At 45.4% G+C, this 14,578-nt stretch overlaps 1 protein-coding gene across 1 annotated transcript in view; it reads right to left on the minus strand.

The window, feature by feature from the left end:
• The window catches only part of ME3 (malic enzyme 3), a 177,767-nt gene that overhangs the window by 28,297 nt on the left and 134,892 nt on the right, over positions 1–14,578 (minus strand). The window contains exon 7 of the mRNA XM_025215641.1: positions 612–721. Coding sequence (XP_025071426.1) covers positions 612–721 — 110 coding nt within the window. The remainder of the gene's footprint in view (positions 1–611; positions 722–14,578) is intronic.

The following is a 14,578-nucleotide window of genomic DNA, read 5'->3' on the forward strand; positions in this document are numbered from 1 at the left end:
GGGTTTATTCATATACACTATGTTGAGAACAACTGTGGTCTAACACTCTAATACCAACTATGTCACTCTCCATGGCTTTGGGAAAGTCACGTTAGTCTCTTTGGGGAAAAAGAACTTAACTTTCCATTAATACTGAGAGTGAAGCTAAAGGCAGGGGTTGGCTATCACCATATCAGTTCCCCATGTATATGTGGAGAGGATAATAATACAGAGTCATTGCAAGGATTACTGAATGTTTATAAAACATACGAAAATTAAACAACCTGTGCAACTGTTACATTTTTTACTGCTTGAGCCTGCTTATAGAAAATTAAACTCCCGAAATTGCCTTAATAATTTAATGCACAAGGAGAAACCATATAGGATATTTTCTCTCACAACAAGAACTGCAGCAGAAATTTGCAGAAAAGCTAAATGGAGCTAAAGGATGCTAAAGCTAAAGGATGGAGGCACACTTTTCACCACACGCTATTGCGCTTTTGTTTATTATTTAATTGCTTTTGTGGGGCCCCGTAGACACTTACGTTCTAATGGTCTTGTGAACTGAATTGTATTTCCCTGTGTGCTGGACTGGGTTGAAGTCTCACTTTCCCAACTGCATTTTTACTCACCCTGAATGTCATCATTGAATGTACAATATCTGTTGCGGTATTTGTTGAGGAGACGGAAAGCATTGGCATTGGCAAAATCTTCAAACTGGATTAAACAGTTCATTCCATACCTGTAGATAAAAGGACAATTACAAATGGATAGCAATTTCTTCACAATATAGGATGACATATGTACTTGCTATTCCTGCACGTACAGAAACACAAATATATATGAAATACCAGCAGAGGCAAACAATCAAGGAAATGGTATACTGAGAATGTCTAAATCTATCACACTAATGGAATCATCAGGTTAATCAGAGACCTTGTCGCCATTTTAGAGAAAAGTATCCTTATTTTGTACTTTTACAGCTCCTCCCATCTGAGTATCACAAAGTGTTTTAGAAACATCATCAAGCAGGCTCAGAACATCACTCCAGAGAGCTGGGAGGTAAATGTTGTTCATACGATCAAGAGGATGAACGCAAGACACAGGAAAACAACGTACTTGCCCAAGGTCATACAATGAGTCAGTGGCAGAGACAGGAACTGGACCCAGACTTCCTGAGTATGTTTTAAGCACTAGGTCATCCTTCCCATTTGAGCTGATTCCTGTTTGTCAGGAATTATGGCTAAAGCAGAGGAAGTAGATAATCTTTCTTCTATTATCAGGTCTGCCAGTAACTTGCCATGTTATTTAGGGCAAATCATTTCATACCTGTGTTCCTTAGTTTCCTCCTGGGAATAACAATGCTTATCCAACAAGGGCATTCTGAATCTCTTTTCATCATTTGTTTGTAAATATGTGCATCTTCCTGAGACAGAAAGCACTATGGAAGGCCTTACCATACCTTGTGCCAAATATGCCAAATATTATTATATATTCTAGTTCATATCTGAGCTTTCCAGCATCTAATCATGCATTGTCAGTTCTTAAATTGGACATCAAAGACTTTATTACAAATGTAGGAAAAATTCTTTTAAAATTACATATCTTTATATCTAATATGTGAGGCAGTCTTCACAATGAGAGTCAATATACTCAGTAATGCTGACCCTTCACATAATGAGATTAAATAGTGCACTCTTCTCAGGAGCTATAATAGGTTTTTGAGCATATATATATTATATATATATATAATGAAGTGTATGTATGTATGTTTGCCTATAACTCAAGAATGGCTGGTCCTATCTATTCTAAACCTTCCAAAATCACTGAATACCACCCAAAGAAAATTATAGGCGGGTTATTTTTCACTTGACCCTTTTTGGGGCTTCCATGGACTGGGATTACTTCACTTCTCAGATAACAAACTGGTACCTCTCCATTTTGCATGCAGTGAATGCAGTTCAACTGTCATTATTATATTGCCACTTGCCTTTTTTAAAATTCAATTGCCATTATTATATTGATGCGTGCCCTTTTTTTGCTCCACGTTAAATATTACATGTTAAATATGTTGTGCTATGTTCTTTAAAAACAAACAATATTTTTTACCTAAATATGTTGTACTAAGTTCTTTGAGAATAAACAAATACTGCAATTACAAAAATAACAACCCGGGCAAAGAATGGGTACTTCAGCTAGTATACATATATATGTGTGTGTGTGTATAATTATATATAAAGAGAGCACATGTACACACACATATATAAATACACATACACATATATATACTTTGGCATAACTTTAAATAATAATATGACATAGTATCAGAGGAGTCTTTGCAGGCAAGCCTTAAGACAGAAAGGAAACATGCTTTTGCTCTGGGTTCAGTATATTCCTTTAGAAAGACAATGGTCTTCCCCTGAGAAACCATCAAGGGCCCACTTGAATCCCAGGCAGCTGAAAAGCAAGTGAAGAGCTGTTTGCATGATTACATGCATCTGTCTCTGTTTCTGCCTGCCGATGTGTGATTTTTCCAACTTCTTCTAGACCTTTTTTTAAACAAATATTTTTTCGCTTCCACATTACTGTGGAGGCCAGAACACAAATGAAGTAAACCAGTTATACAAAAAACATAAAGTAAATAAATGAGAAAAAAACAACAACTTACTATTTCCCTAGTCTTTCAGTTACAGGTGCCATAGGTATTAATTGCGAATGAACATTTTCCAGACAGCAGTATGATTTTCAGGGATCTTTTGAAACGTTCAGCATTTATCTAACTTCAGGCAATGTGGATGGTAAACTAAAGGGAATGTGAATAGAGTTCTCTTTCCACCCATCTGAACAGACAATGGGAAGAGCTTGAGGAATGAGTGATGTGGTTAGTAACCTCCATGCTTTAGTTCTGCACAAGGAAAGACTGTATTGTATTTAAAATTAATTATTCTCGTTGGGACCTTAAGCAATGCAAAGAGAGTGGTGCCATTCAGATCTCCCCCTTTGCCCCTGAAATCTGATGTGAACAAGTGGGACACCAAGGCTGTGCACTGGAAACTGATACCAGACAAATCATGCTTCATTGAACAAACAAGATTACCATCATCAAAAGCTCCATTCACAGCTCTTTGAGTGTCAGGGCTCAGGCTCTCCCAGTCTGCCCCAGATTTTTTTTGTTATTATTTTCAATTTCAAATGTGTCTGTCAGCAAGGAGACAATGATGAGCACATTTATTGTGCCTCTTTATTACTTCATCCTGAGACACTTAAACAGGAAGGTCAGACAGGTTACAGAAATCCTATGGCATCAAAAATGTGAGAGGACTTGTTCTGACACTTTCTCCAATTTTCCTCTGCTTGGTTGCTAGAAGAGGTACAGTAAATTTTTGAAGTGTCTTAGGAGTTGAAGTCCCATTTGTAAAATGATTTAGACAAATTAGGAGCCTAAATGTTATTTAAAAGCAATGACTCTTGACTCTTAGGGCGTGTCCACACATGCAAGCACGTGCGCTTGCAGCAGCTCAAATAGACGCGGTGCAAATTTGAGCCGGGGCTTTTTGCCTCAGCGCATGTGCTCGGACATACACTTTGTTGTGGAGCAAATTGTGCCACTTGGGGCAAAATAACCCTGCCTGGCTCCTCTGGATCTTCAGCCAGGGGGAGCTAGAGCCCAGGGCCAGCACCTGTGCTGTCCCCAGCAGTTTAAAAAGCTGCGCTGTCCTGGCCCCAGCAGTATAAAAAGCGACCCTGGCAAGTAGCTCAGGGCTACTAGCTCTCAGGAGCTTCTGGGGCCCAGCCAACTGGTACGTGGGGACACTGCCCCTTGTGCCAGCTGGACTGCTGAAGCAGCCCTGAGAGTTCCCTGCATGCTTTACCCACTGCAGCAGTCTGGCACTGGGGGCTGCTGCCTAGCTGTGACCTGCTGTGCACCTGCCAGACCCGGATGGGGACTACACAGCCAGTAGAGGCATCTGCCCCTCTGGGCCAGCTGCCAGTGGACTGCAGTTGCAGGGCTGGCCTTTGTGCAGCACTACTGCCATTTGTGCCCCCTGTCCGGCCATCTGGGCAGCTATTGCCTGGAAGATGTTCCGGGTGTGGTGGCCTGCTTTGAACTGTCAAAGCATGTCTTCCCAGCCCCATTTGTCCAGGAGGTCAGCCACAGCCAGCTGGGTCCAAGGTGCCAGCTGTGGGCAGGCAGGGCACCGCCACTGGCCTCCCTAGCAGGAATTCTGGTGTTCCCTGTTGGAAAACTGAAAAATCCCTGATAAAAAAAAATCCCAAAGTCACTCTGTAAAATACCCCCAAATCCATGTTCCTCCACAAGTAAAACAAAAGACCACTATAGAGAGAGAGTGGGACAGAGACAGTGATCAGTTGGACAATGTTTTATTGATATATCTACAGTGTTAAAGCAAGTCTCTTATCATAATAATAAAGTGAACTCTAAGTACGTTTCATGAATTCATGAATACATGTTTTGCTGCCCTCCCACAGGGCGATGGCCCCCACACAAGGGGTTTGGCCTTCTCACAAGGGCTACGGCCCCCCAACAGCAGGTTCAACCCCCACACAAGGGGTTCGGCCCCCCAACAGGGGGTTCGGCACTCTCACAAGGGGTATGGCCCCCAAACAGGGGGTTCAACCCCCACACAAGGGGTACAGGCCCCCAACAGGGGCCAAATGGCCGTCACAGGGGCTACCACCCTTCTTGCAAGGCCCACATGCCCCACCCCAGCCCCCCAATTGCTGCCCCACCTGGCCCCATCCCCTACCAGTTGCTGCAGCCCTCACAATGGCTGTCCCACCCAGCCCCACTCCCCCAGAGCCCCCCGGGCAGCACAGGGCAGCGCAGGGGCAACAGGGCCGGGCTGGGGCCGCTGGGACTGTCAGCCTGCCCTACACTGTGCGAGCGGGGCCCCAGGCAGACACAAGGCACCTCCAACGGACAGGGCAGGGGTCCGGGGGCTGGTGGGGGCCAGGGGGGCTGGGGGAGTGGGCGAGGCCAGTGGGGATCCTCCCCCCGCCATGGTCCCTTTCTCCCTCCAGCACTGGAGTCCTGGTGCTGAAACATGTGGCCGGTGAGCACCAGGGCGAGAAGCAACCATAGAGACTCTGGCAGCCCACGTCGATTTTTTTAGACCCTTGGATATCCAGGAGTCTAATTTTCTCCCCGCGCTGTTCCCGCACGTGCCTGTTGCCCGGCCAGTGGGGATCCTCCCCCCGCCATGGTCCCTTTCTCCCTCCAGCACTGGAGTCCTGGTGCTGAAACATGTGGCCGGTGAGCACCAGGGCGAGAAGCAACCATAGAGACTCTGGCAGCCCACGTCGATTTTTTTAGACCCTTGGATATCCAGGAGTCTAATTTTCTCCCCGCGCTGTTCCCGCACGTGCCTGTTGCCCCGCCTCAAAGGGGTTTGAGGCGGGGCAAGAGGTACGTGTGTGCTTGTGTGGACGCACCCTTACAGTTCTCTTTTCCACTTATCTATTAAGTCTTTTTCTTCCTTTTTCCACTCCTAACACAAAAGTAGCACCCTATTCGCCATGTCTCATCATCCTTCAAGCTCAAGTTGTAAGGAGAAATGAGCAAAGAACAGCAAGGTAAAAACAGGGTGTGGACTTTACCCAAAGTCAGTCTATAATAACTGTTCTCATGATCAACAGGTTTTAAACAGGTGTGTCCATTACTCTGATTTCATACTTTAAAGGCCAGAAAGGGCCATAGAGTCATATAGTCTGACCTCCTCTATATCACAGTCATTAAAAGTTGCCTTATTACCTATTCCAGAAAGACATCCAGTTTCATTTGGAAGACATCAAGAGAAGGAAAATCAATGGTTTCCCTTGGCAATTTCTTTCAGTGCTTAAAAATAACTTTTTCTTTTAAAAAGTTGTGCCTTAGCTCTCAACTGACTTTGTCTGGTTTCAGCTTCCAGCCGTTGGCTCTTGCTCTACCTTTACTTGCTCACTAATCTAGCCACCTCTCACAACCTTTGTTCAATAGGCTAGAGCAGTGTTTTTCAACCTTTCTAGATTCAAGGCACCCTCCATAACTATTTTTGAATTTGGGCAACATCCTGGTTGAGAACCACAGTTGTACTACCTCAGCTTACCTCAGTGGTTCTCAACCGAGATGCTGCCTCTGCTGCAGCCCGGTGCAACTAGCCCATGCAACTCCTGCCGCGCTGCATATAAGTTTGCCTACGTATGTTTACATGTTTAACTATTCATATCATAGATAGTGGAGGACACCCTTATATTAAAGCTCTCCTTCCAGAAGCAGCATAACAGGAGTGTGCACTCCTGCTTGCATTAGGGTGATTTGATAAACCCAAAGTAGAGAAGAGTGTCTGCTCTTCCCACAGCTGTTCCTATTCCAGCCCTGCATGCTCCTCTTGAAAACAGAGATGTGTGGGGTAGTTTCACCTGGCCGCATGAGGGCTGCACACGCCAAAGCATGAAAGGTTCTCACAGCACCCCAGTTGAGAACCACCACGCTAGACAGATAGATGTCTATGTCTCTCCCTAGAAGAGCAGATTGACACAGAACTGACTGCCAGGCCACAGCGCTGCAAGTCAGCCACTTCTAGTCTCATTTGGTGAGCTCAAAGGGGTGATGGCATGATGATGTGCAGTAGCCCTATTGCAGTTACAGAGCAGTTCAGTTTTTTCTACTTCCATCATGTGGTTTGCACCCAACTCATTAAAGCTCAAGCCTGGCTTTCAAACTCATGGGGCCTGGATGCCCTAATCTGATGATCCCAGCTTGAAATATCTAACCAGACAAACTAATTTTCATACCACTTACCAGATGACCTACAGAGCAGATCACCACGTTAAGTGCCATAGCAACAAAGTTTGGCGCCCGAGGCAAAGCCCACAGCGGCAGCCCAACCTCGCCTGCGCACAGATCTGGGGGGTACATGCCCCCCATGCTTTCCCGGGAGTGCACACAGCAGTGGGAGCCACACTTTCCCTGTCCCCATGCCCCCACGACAAGCCACTCGCAGCTCCATCCCGTGCCCCACCCCGGCTGGGCAGCGCCTGTTGGCACCCCTTTGCTTCAGTGCCTGGGACAGTTGCCCCGTTTGCCCCCCACTTGCTACAGCACTGACTACATTATGTAACTATATATGCAAGAAGAATTATATATTATTAAATTAAATATATGCAATTAAATATATGCAAGAAGAAAGTGCTATACTTTTTTTATGACAGGCTACCCCTTTTCCTTTGCCCTGAACAGTTTTTACAGGGTTTGAGAGAGTATATGGCTTCAACTGAAATATCTCACTGATGTTTTAAAATTTCTTTTTAAAAGCCACGTTGCCTGCCAACTACCAGTGAGCAGCACAGGATATTGAGGGGATGAGCCAGGTATAAGTTTGCCTATGTATGTTTAAATGTTTAACTTTTCATCATAGATGGTGGCAGGTAGTAAGGACCCCTCTTATATCAAAACACTTCCTGAAACACTGAATGCTGACCGGGGCTCATTAAAAAAAAAAAAAGTGAAGCTTCCCAGATCTCACTCCACTCCTAACTCTTAGAAATTAAAGGGGTGGTTTGGATTTTCACAGAGTTTGTGCAAGGAATGAATAACATGAACACAGCTGGAAAACTGTGGTGTAGTGAAGTGAGCAGTCCTCTTACTTGCCAAGTAGCTGGTTTTGGACAAGCAAGAAAAAAGTGACAATCACCAAAATGATGCGACACCATTACAAAATATCATTACGAGTATATTCAACTGAGTCAAAGAAAAACAAAAGAATTGGACTACGCTGCCAGCCTCCTCTGGGTGCAAAGGAACTTCAGCTATTCCACAAATCTTTAACCAGGTACACTTGGTATTTTCCTAAGAAATGAGAAATTCTTTCCATCAAAACCAGGTGCATATGTAGCAGCTCCAAAATAAAAAATAATTGTTTTTAGTAAAATTGATGATATCTGCCAGCATTTATTTGAATGGCCATCACTGCAAATACCACAAGGGTGGGTTTCCATGACTACAAGTCCATATTTTAATGAGAATTAATTACTCCTCAACATATTTTTGTTTCAAGCACAGAAATCTTTTACCTCGGCACACACCTGTCTCCAATAATCAGGCAAGATGCATTGTTTTCTAGCTATTCTTGGCTCTAACAAACAAATGTTGAGAACAATGTAAAGATGTTTCACAACGCTGATATTTTTGTCTCTCTCTTTGCAAGTGTGACAGGACAGAACCATAGAATCATAGAAGATTAGGGTGGGAAGGGAGCTCAGGAGGTCATCTAGTCCAACCCCCTGCTCAAAGCACGACTATCCCCAACTAGATCATCCCAGCCAAAGCTTTGTGTAGCCCGGTTTTGAAAACCTCCAAGGATGGAGCTTCCACCACCTCTGTAGGTAACCTGTTTCAGTGCTTTACTACCCTCCTAGCGAGAAAATTCTTCCTAATATCTACCCTAAACTTCCCTTGCTGCAACTTGAGCCCATTGCTCCTTGTTCTGTCATCTGCCACCACTGAGTATAGTCCAGCTCCATCCTCTTTTGAACCCCCCTTCAGCTAGCTGAAGGCTGCTAGTAAGTCCCCTCTCAGTCTCCCCTTCTCTAGACTAAATAAGACCAGTTCCTTCAGTAAGTCATGTGCCACAGCCCCCTCACCATTTTTGTTGCACTCTGCTGGACTCTCTCCAATTTGTCCACATCCTTTGTGTAGTGGGCGACCCAAAACTGGGCACAGTACTCCAGATGTGGCCTCACATGTGCTGAATAGAGGGGAATAATCACTTCCCTAGACCTACTGGCAACACACCCACCAATGCAGCCCAGTATGCTGTTAGCCTTCTTGGCAACAAGGGCACACTGCTAGCTCATATTCAGCTTATTGTCCACTCTAACAAACCCCCAGGTCCTTTTCTGTAGGGCTGCTGCCCAGCCTGTCAGCCCCCAGCCTGTACTGGTGCATGGGATTGTTCCATCCTAAGAGCAGGACTTTGCAGTTGTCTTTGTTGAACCTCATGAGATTCCTTTTGGACCAATTCTCCAGTTTGTCTAAGTCACTCTGAATCCTAGCAATACCCCTCCTGTGTATCTACTACTCCTCCCAGCTTGGTGTCATCTGCAGACTTGCTGAGGGTGAAATCCATCTCATCTTCCAGGTCGTTGATGAAGACATTGAACAAAACAGGCCCCAGGACTAACCTTGGGGGCACTCCACTTAATACCAGCTGCCAACTAGACATAGAGCCATTGATTAATAGTGATGGATTACAAAATCACTTCACTGAGGTATTTAGAAAAGTAGAATAGAATCAATTATAGGCAACCTCAAAATTGAAAAATCACAAGTCAGGCTCTTTTAACATTAGCATCACTGCTAATTAATGAAAATTAGTTTGATTCATGAAAATTAATTTGTATCTCTTTTTTCTTTGCCATCCAGTTTTGAGCCCTTATAATGTGCTCCCGTGCCATTTTCAAACCTTTCTGTGAAACTGGTGGGCCAGTGACTTCTATGCGGAAAAAAATTTCATGGAATTCTAGGATTTTAGAAGCTGGTGGCCAAAGTAAAAATATCAAATACTATAAGACTTTAAATAGTATTGCAAGAATTGGCAATGCAAAAATGAACGTCAGGATTTGAGTCCCAAAGGCAGCTGTTAGACTGACATGTTCAGAACAGCTAAAAAGGAATGTAGGCACAAGAATCCCACTGAAATTAAACGGAATTAGATTTTAATGAATTGAGATCCCTTTAAAAATCACACCATAAGTATCAGGCTTCGTTGTATGGCTTTGTTTAATCAGGTCCATTTTAGCATGGTCAGGCGCCATGAGGGTGCTCCTAGCAGAGAACATGGGTAAAACAACTCTTGCTTTTGTAAGAACCATCTCAGGAGCATCCAAGTGACGTGATGAGCGAATTTTGCCTTTTTGTTTGCTAAAAGTCAGAGCAGCTCTGACCAACAGAAGCAGTGGCAGCGTGATATATTACATTTACATAGCCTGTTTAATCTTAAAGGAATTCAAAGCACTTTACAAAGAATATTTGAGTTGTATCCAGCAGTAAAATGTAGCTAATTTGGGGCCTGAACATGGCAGCTGTTTCACATGCAAGGATACTACATGGGTTGGTCTAATAAAAGATATCAAATTCACCCAAGGAACCTTGTCTGCCTAGGATACTACAAAAACAGTTTAGGACAGAAAATGAAGAATACTGTCTTCTGTTAAAATGCAAAGATGACTGCAGGGAGGCAGAGTGTAATGACACAAATGAGAATCCATCCAACAAAGAGAGACAGAGCTTCTAATGATAATAAGCCTGATAGGTGGACCTTGGCTGTGCATCTCATTCAGAAGACACCATCCCCAGCAGTACAGTGCCTCTAACATTGTGCTGAGTTGTTGGCTTAGAGGACTTTGACTACAAAACTGCCTTCCTGCAACATCTCGGTTTACTTTGGCAGTCTCCTGGGCAGATACTAGCCCCCTCATCCCAAGTGCTCTTCAAGTGCCTACTAGCTTGGCTGCTCAACTGTGCTTTGGGGCAGATTGAAAATTTGGGTCAAAATTTGTGTTTGATGAAAACATGGATCTTGACAAAAAGTTGTGAAAATTCTGAACTTTCTATGGAAAATTTGGAGTTTACATCAAGAGGCCAAAGTCTTTTGATTTTTCCCCACACAGCAAGTTTTTGTGCTCATTGAAATTTTCTGCTAAAGTTTTTTATTTTCTCTATCCCACTTTGCTTGTTGTGATCACAGCCGATGGTATTAAGGCTTCACGCATATATGCCATGATTACCAGCTCCAGCTGCATGGCCTGCAAATCAGCAGTGAATTTAACTTTGGGGAATGTTGGATTGACCTTGCGAGGCAGCCAGAAAGACAATGCCAACATTGCCTTCTTCCACACACAGGCTATGTCTACACAAGGAGCGCTAGTACATGTGATGGGGTTTTAATCCCCAAGGTTTTATTCTGTTCCCCCTAAATTGAAACAATGGGTTTTTAATTGAAACCCGTTTAAATTTTTCCGTCATGTTATGGTGAGAGGACCAATCCATTTTTTTCGTCGGGGCTGGAGCCTGCCCATGGCTGGGGGGCAAGCTGCCATTGGGCTGAGTGGCCCCTGAACTGCAGGGGGCCCCAATCCTTCCCTTCACAGTGGCAGCGTTCCCCTGGGCCATCTGGGCTGGCTGCTAGTGGACTGGGTGCTGCCTCAGCTTTTAGGCAGCATCCGGCCTAATCCAACTCTTCCCTGACCTCGAGCTGGGGCAGCACCTGGCCTGCTAGCAGCCTGCCTGGGTGGCCCTGGAGGGTGTCACCACTGTGGAGGGAAGGACCAGGGCCTCCCACAGCTCAGGGGCCTCTCAGCCTGCCAGCAGCTTGTCCCCTGGCTGCGGGAAAGGTGGGCCGGCTTTGCCAAAAAAAAAAAAAAAAAGGATCAGGCCCTTCAACGCTTCTGTCTTCAGCAGGCCCTGCTAAAGCTAGAAGCAGTGAGGGGCCTGATCCTTTTTTCTTCAGAGCCTGCCCACCTCTCCTGTAGCTGAGGTGTGAGATGACCTCATGATCAAATGTTAAATGATCATGAGGTCATCATGTTAAGTGATGTAAAGTCATTTAAAACCCCCAAAAGTCTTGCACGTGTACACTGTGATCCCATTAAGCCACACAAAGTAACGTTTTCATCATGTGTACATGTTAATGGCATCACACGTACAGGTGCTCAAGATGTTTACTGCAGAGCAAACTAATTAGCTCTGCAGTAAACGTCTCACATCTACATGTGCAGACCTATTAGGCCACAGGAAACTAATTAACTCTGCAGCAGGGTAGTCCTTTTAAAGACAAGTACTATCCTGCTGTGGAGTTTTTTACTCCTCAGCAGCACACAGGTAGATGCTGGCTGGGGCATGAGGGTGCTTTAGTGTGGTGTCTACCTGTTGGCTAGCTCCATGCTGGAGCACCCTCGTGCCCCAGCCAGCCCCTCCGCAGCATGGTGAGCCAGATCAGAGCAGCCCCAGGCTGGCAGGCTGGGTCCCCTGTCAGCTGGGGCTGCTCCAACCTGGTTCAACATGCTGCGGTCCCAGGGGCACATTCAAATGGCAGTAAGTACTGGAGTTGTTGCTTTGAATTAATTGCACGTGTAGATGCACTCACTGAGAAGCAAAGATTTTTTCCACTAAAATGCAACTTCATTTCTTGACCTTTCAAATTTTGGATTTGACTGCCTTCCCATTTGTCAAGAGCACATTAAAGTGTACGTTTATTGGGACTTTTGCAATTCTATTGAGACTCTTGGAACTCTCTTTGTGGAAGTGGGGCTTTCCAGTTAGTGTGAGTAATTTGAATCTTTGTTGGCTGTAAAATTTAAGCTATGAGAGATGGCTTTTGCTTCTTCCTGGCCTCCTTTTGGTGAGCAGAAGATGAATTTAAAAGAGCCTGGGGACACACTGGAGCAGAAATGGAGATGCTATCACAACATATGGTTTTACAAACACAATTTTTTTCCATTTTTAAACACCTTTTGTTTAAAACACATTCTATTTGGACTACAGCTGAAGAACTAGACTGCTTCTTTAGTGCACAAGAGTCAGGAAAAGCTACCAATAGCAAACTAACTAGACTAGCTGCAAGTACTAATTCAGGTAGTTCATGCTCAAGACAGTGTGTGCAGATTTCACATGTGCAACCACTGGGCAATCAGCAGACATCAGGGAAGGCTCACTGACCATGGAAAGGTGTCTCTCTGAATTCCAGTGTCACATGCAGGAGAACCTAGTTTTCCCTGATAAAAAATTGCAAATTCTCTGATAAAACCCCCAAAATCTGTGATTAAAATGAAAGGCCCCTCCACAGCCCTCCTGGCCCTGCTGGTGCACCTCACTCCCCTCCACAGCCCCCCAGTCTAGTGCCCCTCACTCCCCAACCATAGCCCCCCAGCCCTGCTGGCGCCCCTCACTCCCCACCTCACAGCCACCGCCTTGCACACAGATCTGACAGGCATGGACCCCCTTTACCCCCCAGGAGTGTGTGCAGTAACAGGATGCAGCCCCCCCGAGCCTGCAGCGGGCAGTCCACCCCACCCCACCCCTGCCCATTGCACAGACCTGGGGGCACGGATCCTCCCTGTCTCCCGGGAGTGAGCACAGCAGCGGGGAGCCGGCTCTGCCCCCTGCCCAGACAAGCCACCTGTGGCCCCATCCCACTCCCCGCTACGGCCCTGCAGCTGCGCATTGCAGCTTCAGGCCCCAAGGCCCAGGCATGGCCTGGCTGGTCAGCAGTCCCATCCCCATCCCTGTTCAACTCCCTCCCCCCATCCCTCCCGCCCTATGGGGGCCTCAACAGGGGCTATGCATAGTGCATGTGTACCCCCTGCATGTGGCAGTGCACCCTCTGCAATAAGGCACCTGTGGGCAATCACCGCTTGTCACCCTGCCGCTGGCAGTCTGTGGGCGGGCCATGGTTGCCCCTGGCTGCCGCTGCTGGTGGCACCTGTGGGTGGTGGCCGACCCGTGGTCATGCGCCGTTCATGGGCCTCAATCCCCACCTCCCCTTGAACTTTCCTGTGGGAGCTGCTCTCAAGGCTGCCTAGCAGCCATGTGCATATACATTCATATGGCGCCCCTACCTGACCACCCTCCTCCGGCTCCCCCCAGCCCCTTGCAGGCGGAAACTGCCAGACTGCAGAGGGCTTTGTCACAAAACTGCAAAATCCACAGGTTTCTCTGGTAAAATGAGAAATCCACATTTGCCTCTGATAAAAGGTAAAACCCATGTTTTTTCCATGGGAAAGGGAAAACCTGGATCCCTGCTTATCAGCCACCCATCTAGTGACTTATCCAGCTCCTACCTCCATGGTTTCAGAACGCTAAAAGAAGTTCTAGATTTTACGGCCAGAAAAAAACTCATGTGATAACTTAGCCTGACCTCCTGTGTAACACAGGTTGCAGAGCCTCATCAAGTAATTTCTACATTAACTAGATATAATTACTGTATTCTGAATGAACTCACTATTTGACATGAAGAAGGAAATAAGAGTCTGACCCTAGTTTCAGATACTCCACGCCTGATTAAATGTTACCAACAGTGCAAGTCTGCTGTTACAGTTAAAATGTGAACATTTAAATTCAGGAAATTAGGCACTTCCTAATAAGGATCCATGCTTCACCTTTTATTGTAGTGTTTTTGACTATTATGATCAACATAAAGCAACAGTGGTACTTTGGACAAAGCTAATAAGAAAAATGTGGGTAGTAAGTTCATAATGCGTGCTATACCATCTGTCTACATGGACAGCAATACATGTCTGTCCAACATATATCAAATCATTCTAAGGCCAAGTCCTTGAGCTCCGTGTGATGCATTTGCAGACCAAGGGTGACATGGCCTTTGTGGGCAGAAAGTATAAACTACTTCCTCATCTGTAGATTGAAATGCTACGTATGGAAAAAAACCCACAAGTTTCTTTGTGGAAGGATCTATACAAAGAAGATTCCAATTCTTCTTTGAATTTAACACTGTAATAAAACTGCAGAGAAAGGCAGAGATCTTTTATCATTTTCCTTTGACAATTTTAAAGAAGCCTTACTGAGGGCACAGGAACAAACCGT

Source organism: Alligator sinensis, unplaced genomic scaffold, assembly GCF_000455745.1.
Source record: "Alligator sinensis unplaced genomic scaffold, ASM45574v1 scaffold523_3, whole genome shotgun sequence".
NCBI lineage: Eukaryota > Metazoa > Chordata > Crocodylia > Alligatoridae > Alligator > Alligator sinensis.